General features: G+C 35.9%; 1 protein-coding gene across 3 annotated transcripts; it reads right to left on the bottom strand.

Annotated features, from left to right (window-relative positions):
• Positions 1-277: 277 nt before the first annotated feature.
• On the bottom strand, positions 278-7197 carry LOC137582470 (WD repeat-containing protein 44). Of its 3 annotated transcripts, XM_068297027.1 has the most exons (10): positions 6736-7197; positions 6464-6680; positions 5207-5296; positions 4919-5057; positions 3712-4600; positions 3450-3650; positions 2451-3174; positions 1575-2393; positions 1387-1515; positions 278-1038 (listed from the first exon to the last, which is right to left on the bottom strand). In XM_068297027.1, exons 1-10 carry the CDS (start codon positions 6819-6821, stop codon positions 883-885), a joined length of 3450 nt encoding a protein of 1149 aa, XP_068153128.1. In that variant the 5' UTR covers positions 6822-7197; the 3' UTR covers positions 278-882. The 3 variants fall into 3 exon arrangements, with proteins under 3 accessions (XP_068153128.1, XP_068153130.1, XP_068153131.1); XM_068297029.1 differs by lacking the exon at positions 5207-5296; XM_068297030.1 differs by lacking the exons at positions 4919-5057; positions 5207-5296; positions 6464-6680; positions 6736-7197 and adding an exon at positions 4672-4802.
• Positions 7198-13874: the final 6677 nt, after the last annotated feature.

The following is a 13874-nucleotide window of genomic DNA, read 5'->3' as shown; positions in this document are numbered from 1 at the left end:
AGGAAACAAGTCTTGAGAAATCACACACACACACGCACACAAGTTGACTTCATTTATGGTATAGATTTTCCTGCTTAAAAGGGTTTTCCTTTCCATTCACCACAAAGCGGAGTCCTGAGGAAGCCCCAGTAGTAATGAAGGTTAAACTTACGTTAAATATGGAGAAATGCTTGTCCTAATCCTGAAGCACTTGAAAATCCTTACATCGTCAACAGATTAGTCGCCAGACCTTATTCAATATATGTACATATGTTTGTATTCAATAAATGGAGTTCAATTTGTAAGAGTGCACATGGGACATGTGCGAGGCGTCTGCCTATTACTTTAATTTACAAAAAATATACATAGATATAATTTAAAATAATTACCATAAGCTAATCATCATTAGTTAGTTATGTGTTGTGGGGGGTGTGGGGGAGCAGGGGAGGCTTTTAAAGTAATTGCTTTGCATAATACACAACATACAAATGTTCGACATAATCATTTATCTTTCTACAAGCATGGCAAATCGACACATATGTATAAATAGTTCACTTAGATTATTACACAATCGATATTAAAAAAATAATTAACATTAAAAAACAATTTTTTTTCTTTTCTTTGCATAAGATTTCGCACAAGAATTGTTAACAACTTTTCACATAAGTAGTAATTACAATAAATAAATGGAGTGAATAAATAATAGCATTGGTTGATCTCATTTGCTCTTCCTTTCGTTTATCGTGATGGTTTCGATACAATCAAATAAGTTAAGCAATGTCTCTGCTTTGATACTTAATCGTATAAAGTACGCACATACATGTCATAAATAAATACAGTGGGGATCGGATACATAGAACGCAAGTGCTAATAGACACATTTTTCTCCAGGTTCCATTAACTACTAATCGGCAATGGCCGTGTAGGGCAGACTGCTATGTTTGGGCTTTGTTTTATTGATGAACACCTTGATAGCGCCATTGAAATCGGCACTGACCAGCACATAGCCACAGCCTTTTTTATGCTGCTCCACCAGTGGATCGGGTTGATTGTTAAGCAGCTGCAAAACAAAAAAAAAAAAAATTTATTTAGAGATTAGAGAACAGAGTTTAAAGATATGCTTTTATCAGGTATAAGACATTAAACTTGAGTGTTTTTAAAAGGCAAATATGGCTAAGTTTCCAATTACTGATAGGAATGTCAATAAGAGTCACAAAAGTATTCAGTAAAAATGTGTGATAATCATTAACTGTTAATTGTACATTTTTATCTAGGAACTAAGACAAGTTTTAAAGAAAGAAAATGGAAATCGAATCGAAAATTTATCAGTGTTGAGGCCAACTTTTCAAAGTCACTGCTTGTCTAAGATCTTTTATCTGCTCTGATATTTATACATAAGTTTATCTACCTTTTCATTTGATATTTCATCAGGATCCGGTTTAATTATGGCCTCCGGATGTGGTGCAAATATGGCACAGGTGACAGTGGCATTATGAGCTTTAATGCCCTCCCAAAAGTCACTGCGATCTCGACGTACCTGCAGAATATCACGAATTTTAGCATCTTACACGTATTTATTGTATTGAACAATCTTACCGAACTTAATTTGGAGTAGTCATGATTTGTTTTCCATATATAGATGCATTGATTCTCGGAGCCAGCAATTATATACTTGCCATCGTGACTGAAGGAACCCTTGATTTGCGATGACATGTTCAAATAGCCTTTGTATTTGCACGACAAATTTAAATCTCTTAAATCGTAGAGACGCACACGACTATCGTTCGAGGTAACCAGAATTTTATCTTCGCCCGGCATCGGTTCAATTCCACTAATCTTACGTCCAATACGATTCTTTCCACGCGTTGATCGGACATGGATCTGTGTGTGATATTTCAGCTGGTCCGTGTTGTAGAAAATGCACCTTCCATCATAGCTGCCAACTACAGCAAACTGTCCATTTTGACAGAAATTGGCGGCCGTAATCAGTTTTGTCTGGCCATCCACCTCGTTCCACAGGGCAACCTTTTTGTCGGGGATATTCCACAATCTAAGCTTTCCATCCAGACTACCACTCAAAAAGTAGCGATCATCACGAGGATGAAAGGCAATGGCTGTGACAAAATCAATATGCTGAAAGCAACAAAGGCATTCCTTCCTTGAGATGTGCCACAGTCGCACCGTCTTATCCATACTGCTGGATAGAATGAAATAGTTTTTCGACCAGCTGACATCAAGCAAATCCGAGGTATGGCCATTGTAAGTGCAAAATGGTTTCGGCATAAATGGCCCGGGACACTTTTCGGCAGCTGTGGCCATGGCTATTGCCTCTTCTGCGGAATGCTGGGATACCAGCGATTCTTGTGATGGTGTGGGTGATGACTTTTGATCAGCATTATACTTATTACGCATATCCTGCAAAATATATTAAATGAATTATCTAATCAGGAAAGGTAAATTAAAAAATCCTACCTGAAAAAATGGATAGGCATCTTTGAGAACCCAAATGCGTAACACCTTATCTTGGCCAGCTGTGGCCAATAGTCGGCCGCACGAGCTAAATTTCATACACCATACGGCGCTGGTGTCCTCACCACTTAAATCCTGGACATGCTGTAGCTTTGTAAACTCATAAGGTCCCTTATTCGATGATGAGGCCTTTATTTTGATATTTTGCTCGGGATTCATGGCATCGACAATGTCGGCCACATCCTCCTTGTGTCGGGCATGCGATACTTCTGAAGCTATCGATTTGGCTTTGTCCACTGTCTTGCGCATAGTTGTGCCAAAGAACCGCTTTATCCTTGCTGTCTTCTTTTTCAATCGACTGCCATCCTCGGTTTCCAGCTCTTCCTCGTCGGGCGGTTGACCCTCAATGCTTGGTGGTATACCAATCACACTCTCCTCATCCGATTCCTTTTGAATCACCTCCAAATGAGAAGTGAGTTTCAGTATATGCAACGAGAGTGGATTCCATCCCTCAGGCACAGGCGGTGAACGCATTTCAGATAGTGGCATATTCTCTCCCGTGTCCAAATTTTTAACGGGAACTTGTTCAAGTATCTCAAAGTCGGTTAGCTGCTTGCCCGAACTAGTGCGAGTCCGCACATAGATATTCATTTGTTTAAGCACATCTTCATCTCCAGCAGATTTGCGTCGTTCCTTATCATTGCTAAGACGTTTCAATGCTGGGTAGCTAAAAGAGTAAAAATAAGGGAGATGAATTAGCTGAACTTTGGGAATCTCTATATGATTAACTAAAGGGTTTTCAATGAACTGGCATTTACGTGGTCAATAAATTACGACATTTACATGAATTTAGCTATTATCGTGAATGATAATAAAAGAGAGAGATACATTGTTTAAATATACCAAAGTTCATTGTTTTCACCCAAAAGGCGAGGAAGATGGGCGAGACAACGCAATGTTCGCCAATCCTCCGACTCCATCTGCTAGGCCAGAAAAACCCACCGTGTAGAGCTACCCAAACTGTTTGATCCAGTGCCAGCCAGCTTGGGGCGACTCGCAGTCTCCATAAGCATTTTCTCAATGCGTTCGATTTCATCCTGCGACGGTCCCTGAGCCTTGTTGCTGGCCTCATCCCGTGGCTTTACGACGTAGCCACCTTGAATGGCTTTAAACAGATTGAGGCCCTGATTGGGATCAATTGAACTGAAATTTAAAGAGGGGTTAGCATCTAATAATCCATGTTAGTTTATTTCTATTGGTCTACCTGACTCTTCCTGGGGCGGAATTGCTTTTCGCCGAGTTGGATGGACTTGGTTTGGAGTACACAGATGTCGAACTGCTGCCCAATGAATGCGAGGGTTTAAAAATGGCAGCCACTGGAGGAGCTACTGTTGCGACCACCACAGGACGACTAGGACCACCACTCGATGAAGCCATCTGAGAAAGTGACGAAGGCGTCGTGGTTGTTACAGCCGATGCGGATACCATTGTGTTGATGGAGGAACAACTTAAGGTGCTGCCAGAAATTGTCTTGGCGCTAACATCATTAAGTGAGCTTTCAAACTCCTTGACAAAGTCATCGCGCAACTGTTGTTGCACATCTCGAACACTTTTTACAGATCGTGTGTCGCTGTCTGTATCCTCCGTATCGGCTGGTGGCAGCCGCATGCCCTCATTCATGTTAAACTGCTCGGATGAACTGCTAGAAAATTTTCGAGATTTCTTTTTACGTCGCGGCGGAGCTACCGGTCCACTGGAGGTAATTGAATCAGTGGTCTTTGATTGGGCCAGCTTTGTGCTTGCTATCACATCTGGCTCTTGGAGCACAATGTTGGCATTGCCAGATATTGAAGGAACCGTAGTTGTTACAACGCTGACCGCAGCACTAGGAGAAGAAGTGGACACGTCAACAATAGATGAGGTGGCTGTTGTGGCCTGAGGGACTTCCTGATGTTTGGGCGATAAGCGAGTGCTGGTCGTGCCAGAGGATGTGATGTTGCTAACTCCCGTCGATGTGGTCGCTATGGGCATGACCGGGACTGTAGGTGACGCTTGGCGTTGTTGTTGCTGCTGCTGTTGTTGTTGTTGTTGTTGTTGCTGCTGCTGTTGTTGGGCATTCATAGACGCTAGAGACTCGCGGTCAATGCTAATAGCTGTAATTGAAAACATAATGTTTAATAATTAAGAAACGATTTGAATTAAATAAAATGTATTTAATCAATACCAAATTCAGACTGATATTAACAAAATTGAAATACGCGAAATACTCTTAAATAAAAATAATTAACTTTTAACAACTTGAGCCAAAACAGTGCTAAACTTTGTTGAAATATGTTTCAATCAAAACATTTCAAAACGAATAAATTTTGAAAACACAAACCTACTTTGGTACGAATTGTTGGATGATTTTGTCTTAACTCTTAATTTAATTGCCTTGTTCATCAAAACGAAAGACTTATAATTTTACTCACCCGATGGATCGATACTACCCGCCAATATACGTCCAACGCGACCCAATGATGTCATGCTCTGTATGCTCATTGTATCCGTTTCAATGACTTTGAAGGGATGCGTCGATCGATTTGTGAACACGCCATCCGTGGAACTATTCTGTAGTTGATATATTTTAGAATGGATATTAATAGATTAGAATTTTAGAGTTACTTTCAAGTAACAAAAAGAAAACACAAATTAACACATACTATGAATTACTTGGATAAAGGAAAGTTTATGTTTTTTTTTTCTTTTTAATTAGGTACCTGAGAATCAGGTGTGAGTGTATTTCCTGGATTATCATCTTCATCATTTTGCATGCACTGACGTAGTTCGTGAAAGCGTTGTCTACCATACTATATACGATATATACATATATAATTATGCACATCCATTTGAGATTTAGAATTTTATTGATTTGTTTTATCGTTTTTTTGATTTTGTTCGTTGAGTTGAAGTAAATGAAGGTAGCGGAAAAGGCACAAAGTATGAAAATAAAGAACAAAAATGTTTCAGATACAAAATTAAAGTTGAAACTTTAGTTTGATTTGTTTTAGAAAGTAAGCAGAAATTGTTTTCATCAATTTGAATACCCAAAGTGTTCCATCATTAAAAAACAGTCATAAAGCAAAATAAAGAGGGACAACGAAAAAACTAAGGAGGAATGGTAAATTTCGATTAAAAACAAAACTAATTTAAAAACGATCCAAGGGCGGTCAGATACAAGCTGCAAACAAAAATTATCTACAACTGTTGCGATAAAACCTAACGCAATCAAATTATCAAGCACAGCGATAGAGCTCAAACAATGTTCACTTTAAATACATAATCATCATTGGCTAACACATTGTATACATACTCTTTTCTGTCAGGGGGTATTAACGACTTTATCAAAAAGGTATATGTATTTTAATTAGGTCTTAAGGAAAGTACATATATCAAGAGTATACAAGTTCCATCGGAAGTTCTTTTCTTACTTTTTCGCGAATTATTATTACCAAAGACCGGTTGAAAATGTTTAGCACATTCTTTTTGAATGAGTGACTCAACCGGTGGCCATTAAATTGCAAAGTAAACAATATATAAAACTATGTATGTATGAATGTATGTGATGGCTCCCCTCTTCCCCTCATAATGACCAAAAACCTTTCACAATGCCATTGAAATAGTAGCAACAATACAAATTAAAACAAAATGTATGTATGTATAATAGAGAAAACCATACGAAGCCCATCCAACATGACATAGGTGGGTTATGGGGAATGAATGCTGAATAAATGATGAATTCATTTCGAAAAGGGGGACGGTACCGAAATTGGCATATAATAAACATTTTCGCATTGCTTTTTTTTTGTTTCAACAATTGTGAATGTGCAATAAATTTGCGGCTACGATAAACTATTTTTTCTTTCTTTTTTGGGAATCTTTTAAATATATTCATTTAGCGAAACCATGCAAACAGTTTTCTAAAAGGAACTCAAATAACTCCATAACCACTAACAAACACAACCACGCCCACTTACAGCTCCTTGCACAGGTTTGGGTTCCACGAAGATGGCAGCCGCATCCGATTGTTGCTTAAGGCGAGTACCCAAACTATTGGTGGGACTCCGGGTGGCCGGGGATCCTGTGCCAATGGGAGTGGCATCGCTGTCAGAGGACACAGGAGCAGTGGCATTTACACGGACTGCAGGGTCAGGAAAGATAAATTCCTGGGCCACTTCGGGTGGTAATTTACGGCTGTAAAGAAGTGATTGTTGCAACAAAAAGGCTTAAAAACATTTCGTATACTTACCAAAGTGTAGAATGTCGATTGGGCGTTGTATCTTCGGCATCGAAAAACTCCTCTGAGCTATCCGAATCTGTCTCCAGCTTACTCATTTTCACTTTTTGATTTTATGGTTTTTGTTATAACTTGTATTACCTAACCCCACTCTACTCTTTTTCTTTACCTTTATATTTAGTATGCAAATTGACAATGAAATTATGTTTGTGTTGTGTTGTTGTTGTTTTTGCTGCTGCTGCTGCGTCTGGGTGTTGAGTGTGTCTTTTTACGTCATGCTCTTGTGTGATGCGCTAGCGCCAGATTAAATGTACTTAACATTTTGCAGAGCTTATAATTGTGCTTTTTGTATTTCTTGATCCGAATAAAACAACTGAGGTGGGCATTATTTTTCAAAAAGATTCGTAAATATTTATATCAGATTTTTTTATATAGCCTCTTTCTCTGTCCCTCGCGCAACAACAACCACATGATAAATATTGAATACAGTCGATATGTAGGTCAATCGATGACAATAAAATCGATAGTTCACTATGGTATCGGGTTTTCCTGGCGCCACTGTGCAAGTTTTTAAGCGTTGCCAGACACTTTTAAAAAGAAGTTGTCTGGTAACTCTTGGCAAGTAACCGACAAAGCGATGAAGAATTTTAAACATGTCAAATTCAACTAACTGCATTTGCGAATAGCTCTTCTTTAATCTGACAAAAAACGATGCATGGCACAACAGATTGCTATATATTTTTAAATTAAATATTATATTTAACATGTACGTTCCAAATATTTGAATAGTTATGAATAACTTTTGAGAAGTGGACCATACATGATTTTTCATTAAATAAAATGTGAATCATAAAAATTTGACTATAGCCACAGCTCTCATTAGTCGGACTTTTATTAGATAAGGCAAAATAAAAAACATATTCACTCCCACGAGTTTCCAGTCTGTCCTAAGAGCAATTATATAAATTTTCCAATGCCTAATTTGAAAATGAACCGTTATACTCGTGTGGAACATCTTAATTATAATACGAAACTGAAATTTAAATTTTATTCACTTTTTTTTTTTTTTATTTTCTAATAGTTTATTTATCAAAAATCACATTATACCGCACATTAAGTAGTATCAACTGGCCAACATAATTGAGGTCAATGCTTTTGCATTTGACTATGATACACAAAAAATTTATTAATGATAATGCTAAAACGTCAGCGAACTGGTTAAAGCAACCAAACCAGGAAATGAACGAAACTAACAATACACGAAGAAGCGCACAAGTTTTGACCCCTAAGCAAAAACCAAAAAAAAAAAAAAAAGAAAAAAAAAATTGCAAATAAACCATCAGCCAAGATTTTGTTTATGGCTAACCAAAAGTTTTCTATATTTCGTTTTATCGATTGTGTTTATGCTTTGGTAATTCCTCGACAAAACGGTCAATGCCGTTTTTTGATCTAGTCTTGAGTTAATTTTTATTTCTAATATTATACGTATGTGAGTTGAGAATGAACTTGACCCAATGACTGAAACGAAATCAAATTTCTTTGCCAAATACCAGACGGAGCGGGTGGTTTATTCGTCCATAAAGACATTGAAAATATCAATAGACACCATTTCATTTAATGTAATGACATTAAGTTTAAGAATTAACTTACAATTAAATTGCACTCGCTTCATGTCAATTTGTTTTTGCTTGTCAAACAATTTGTTTTAATTTACATGCAACAAATTGGAAACAAAACTGTGATTCTTCAATATTTAAATAATTCGAATCACTTTCGTGGTCGAGGCATTGCCGTCAATGGTATTGCAATTCAAATGACCGTGCCGGCACACAACGAACTTGTATCACTCATACGCCACCGCATTGACTTCGATTTTAGTTTCTCGGTCAAAGTCAATGTCAATGCAAAATGCCAAAAGAAAGAAAGAGAGACAGAGAGGGAGCGAGAGAGGGAGAGAAAAACACCACAAAGACAATATTAAAGTCGCGTATTAATTACAATAATCAGTCAATCGTCTTGGTCTCGTCGTCTTCTTCTTTTTCTTCTAATTCGTATTACCAATTTATACGTGCAACGGTCAAAACAAAGAGAACACGTTTGACCAGCCAATGGGGCGGCTTGCCTCAAAACTAGTTTTGGTTTTTGGGCCCTGTTACAATTTACTTTTTGGCTATTTTGCATTTTGTATTTCCTGCTATTGAAGTGCTCTGAGGTGGAGGTGAGCTTGGCGTCTGACTACGCGAATTTGCGCGACTTTGGCCTTTTTGATTGTTACTGATTCCATTTACATAATTTAATTGATTATCCATTTACTTAAAGCTATTAGAATATTGTATATTTACTTTAAAAGATACATTTAAACCTTCTGAACTAAACATGCAATTTCGTAAAGAAATTGATATAATTTTTAAGCAATAAGATAATGAATATATATATTTATAATATAATTTAGAAATTCTAAAGTCTGATCTTCAGTTTTGATAAAAGTAGCTCATGCTAACCATTAACTTTATATTTGAAAACCCTAAAATATTATTTAATATTTAAGCGAACAAAAACAAAGTCTAGACACTAAATTAGTATATTGTTGTCTGTAAACTTGTTTACAGTTACATGACCAGTCTATGCGGAAGTCAAACAAAACGGAAGTCTTCGATTTCCCGAACTATCATGGCCCATCCAACGGCTTCTGTAATCATTTTTCATTTTGAATATTCATTTGTTGTTGTTATTTTCTATAAATACAATATTTATTTATCAATGGCTAAAAAATAAGAATAAATTTTAAAACCTTAGGCCAAAATAGGCCTCATTAGAATATATTTGTAAGGGAAATGTAGTATTTCATGGTTTTGAAAGTTCAAATGCCAAAGACCAAAGACAAAAACAAGAAAAAATTAAACAAAAAAATTCAAAAATGTTAATTAGTTATGCTTGCTACATACCACAATATTTCATTTTCATTTTGTCTATTAATAAAAACGTGAGATCAGCCAAAGAACTTTAACTTTAGAATATCAAAAAGGGCCATATTGGCAAAATATTTCAGTATAGAGTTCTCTTGAACAATAGACAACAAATAAATACATCGATAGTATTTAGATTTCCGTCGTGACTGATTGCCTTGACTGATTTCTTAAACTGGCTTAAATGAATTTTTAACTATGTTGAAGATTTCTTACTCGGCCCAAACTGGTTCAAACCGAAAAAAGAACACAAGAAGGGCTGCCAGAGCCTGCGACTTGTTTAACTTTTTAACACAAAAATTCTCAGATTCTGATTGAACAAAAAAAAAAACCTGTGTGTACATAGAGCCCAATCGTTTCACCAATAAAATACATGCATATTTATGCAAATACTTTTACACACAACTAAAGAACCGAACACCAGCAACGACAACAACAACGAATCAAAAAATAATCATAAAATATAATAGAAACCCCTGGATTGTGTGTGTTAAGAACGCCAATCAGGTTTGCCATCTACCCTCTAGAATTCTAAACAGTTTTTTGGCCAACTCCAACCAACCAACCAACCAACGAACCAAGCCTTATTGATGCTGATCATGATCATCAAGTTGCTCATGAAAATAGCCAAGAATTTTGTTTGGTTGTCAACCTCTTGGCCAGCTCCCACTGTCCGTTAAGAATACGGAAATGCTCTTGCTCTATCATATTCGCCAAAAAAAAAAAAAAAAAAAAAAAAAGAAAAGAAAACACAATAGAAATTGAAAATCCGTGTCCAATTCCCAGTTCGTGTCTTTTTACAGTAAAATATCGGGTGTGTGTACTTACATACATACATTTATATATAGAAAACTTATTGACACGTGATCACATTGCCAATTTGTTTAAGTAAAATTACTCCATTTATGTTTATAGCTCATTAGCATATCGCTTTTGTTTGATTTTTATATTTGAGAATTTCTCTAATTAATTTGGTTGAATGTGAAATACTCTAAAAAGAAGCTTCTTCATTTTTCTGAATACAACAGATATCTACATATTTTATTTATTTTTTACAATAATCCATAAGCTAATAAGATAAGCTTAAATTTATGATCTTTAGAAAACGAATTCTAATGAATTTCAGTTTGATTTTCTTTAAAGTTTTATAAATATTTAAAAAATTCTTTGGGTAATCAATTATTCTTGAGTTAGAACATTGATAATCTTGAATTTCATTACTGGATTTCAGATAGATATATCATAAATATGAGTTTAAGGATATTTCGAAGTAGTAAAGCCTTATCACTCGGAAATTCTTTTATTGTTTTTGAAATTCTTAAAGATTTCTCTTGTGAGCTGGAAGTATTACGAAGGACACTGATTTTAATATAACTAATTATAATTATTCTTACTTTTATAAAAGACCGATAGCTTTTTTTAATGAATGACCCCAAAATGTTGATGGTTTTTTACTCCAGGCACTTAATTAATAATATTCAAAGTGATAATTAAAAAATGTAACCTTAATGAAGTTCATTCAATTGTAGGTACATGGAGTTGAATTAGCCGTGAAAAGAAAGACCCAAAAATAAACAAAATCAGATATGTATATAAATAGCTGTACACTTTTATTGTCTGCTAAAAAGTCTAATGGATTTGGTTTGTACACTGTTTGACAAGCACCTCGAGAATCGTAAAAGCCACCAGTCAATGGACGTGTATTTGATAAATTGATCAAGAATGGCCAAAAAACCGGACAGCGAGCTGGGCCAATAGCCCAAACGGCGTGTGCTAGAAGAAAGATGTTCTACAGCATTAGCATTTTATGCATATTATACCAAATGACACTGAGATGGCTGATTCGCGACTCGTGTTTCAACAAACTATGTATCTATATATATATCTAGTCTATATACTTATAGTATAGTTTGTAGCCATGGGATATTTACTAACTTTTCGTCAGCTGTCAGTTTTCATGGCACATTTGCTTGATGCTGATGCGTATGATGATGATTGTGTGACATTGCGTTCTTCCTGTGACTAGGCCTCACTTTTTGTACTTTTGCATTTGCATAAATATTTGGTTAGGGCGACACAACACACCTGGGAGCACCTGGCCTAAAGGCCCGAACCAGACTATTTATATATGTATGTATAGATTATTCACGCACTTTGATCTTGTCAGAGGCATCGTCGTTGTTTATTTCAATTATTTCCAATTAGTTCGGGCATACAAAATGACTTGTCAGTCTTATGAGATTTTGAAATGGGAAAAGTTAGATTTGCACTAAGCAACGTTAGGTTAAATGGCCAAGTTACCTAACTAAATGATCATCAACTTGGCCTTGGCTTGTGTGTCGATTGTGTATACATAGGTGTTTTTTTTTTCAATTTCGAAGATGCAAGTCATAAGAACTTTAAGCCACAATGACAGCCAGCCACTGTAAGATATATGTAAAGGGCATTAAATAGCATTTTGGCAATTAATTTTGTGGTTGAAAGTATTAACATTAAGTACTCCTCCCACAAACATTTTGCCTTCTGTTTGCCTCTGTCAGTCAAATGGACTGTTAAGCCCCTGGACGTGATAGATTTATGGGCCTCAAATGTATTCTAAGTAGAATAGATCATTAGCAAAAACCGCACTTAAATTATATGTGAAAAACTCATCAGTGGCACCTTAATTCTAATTGGTCCCCCTACCTCTCGAATGATGTGTTTAGATTTTGAAATTAATTACCAGTTTAAATCAGTCTATTAAGTCTGTAAATAGATCAACGTGACCTAAACACAACAATTCATTGAAGCAAAACATTTACTACTTTTGGTTTATTAACAAATTTATTCAATTTTTTGTCTTTTTCGAGTACTTTGAATTTAGTTTATGGTAATGACATTTTTTGGGTGTGTTATTCACGCACATGTTCATTGTTCTGATTATTTCATTCACAAATAACTCTTAAAGATTCCCAAACCATTCTCAAAGATACATATACAAATGTATCTGATTAAGGGTTTATGGCTTTTTAATAGATGTAGTCGATTGACTATTTTATTAACACACACGTGTATTAAATTATATTTGATATATCTGCAACAATGTCGTAAATAAGTAATAAAGTAGTTATATAATGCATCAAGTAAATCTAATTTAAATTCAATTCTAATGAATAACTTCTTTGGGTTTATTTAAGGAAGTGAAATTAGGTAATCTGATAGATTTTAACGACAAATAAGAGTGCGTGACAAAATGTTGTACTAAACTTGCTTATTGTGGGAACTAACATATCAAATTTAGTTAAGCTTAACAGTCAATGCGATCTATGGGATGCAGTTTATCATAGTTTTGTTGGATCTACAACTTCTTCAGAAAGATTGTAGAAAAAACGTCATAAAGAAGTAGGTTTCGGCCAAAGCTAAGATCTTTACATTTATGGATCATAATCTGAATACAATAACCAACAATTCACTGAAAGAATTTCTTCATTGACTAACTTGGGAGTCGGCGAAAATTAAAACTACATGAAAACATCATAAATTCGTGGCCATAACCGTGTGTGTGTGTCCATTTGGGACCAAATCGACCTTGCACATATTTCATGTATTTTATGGAATTTAGCATACCATTTCACCCTACAAGTGCATGGTATAAAAAGCTATAAAGACTTGTGCTTATGCATATTTTGTCTAGTACTTGAAGGTTTGTAAAGTAAATGAAATAGTTTAAAATATGTGCTTCTACCCACCTGGGTGGCATGTCAGCCGAAACCGGTTAACATTACTCCCCAGTCGGGGATCAGTGTACTGCAATGTCTGTGCTGCTTATGGCTTACACTCTGACCTTCGTCATGTTGCCACAGCGGTGGACATGTTGTGTCAAACCTTCGGCAATGCGATGCGGCGATGCGGCCTCTGACAACACTCCGCACCACTAGAGATGGCAAATATATTTACAAGTTATAGCTAAAAACCACAAAATTGGATACTTTAACTTTAACTTTAACTTAGGGCTGGGTGTGAAAAACACAGCACAAAACCAATCAACAACCCGTCAAGCCAAAAACCAGCAAACTGTAAACAATTTGCCCACATGAGGCACATAAGAAATACCCAAAGAGGAAAAAAAAGAAAAAAATTGGCCATAAGTGTTGTTTACTCACAGAACTAAGGCAATTCGATTTCTGGCCCATTTTTGTTGTTGTT

This window comes from Drosophila tropicalis, unplaced genomic scaffold (genome assembly GCF_018151085.1).
Source record: "Drosophila tropicalis isolate 14030-0801.00 unplaced genomic scaffold, ASM1815108v1 contig_859, whole genome shotgun sequence".
Lineage (NCBI taxonomy): Eukaryota > Metazoa > Arthropoda > Insecta > Diptera > Drosophilidae > Drosophila > Drosophila tropicalis.
Note: the sequence above shows the minus strand (reverse complement) of the source record. Positions and strands in the feature narration are given on the sequence as shown.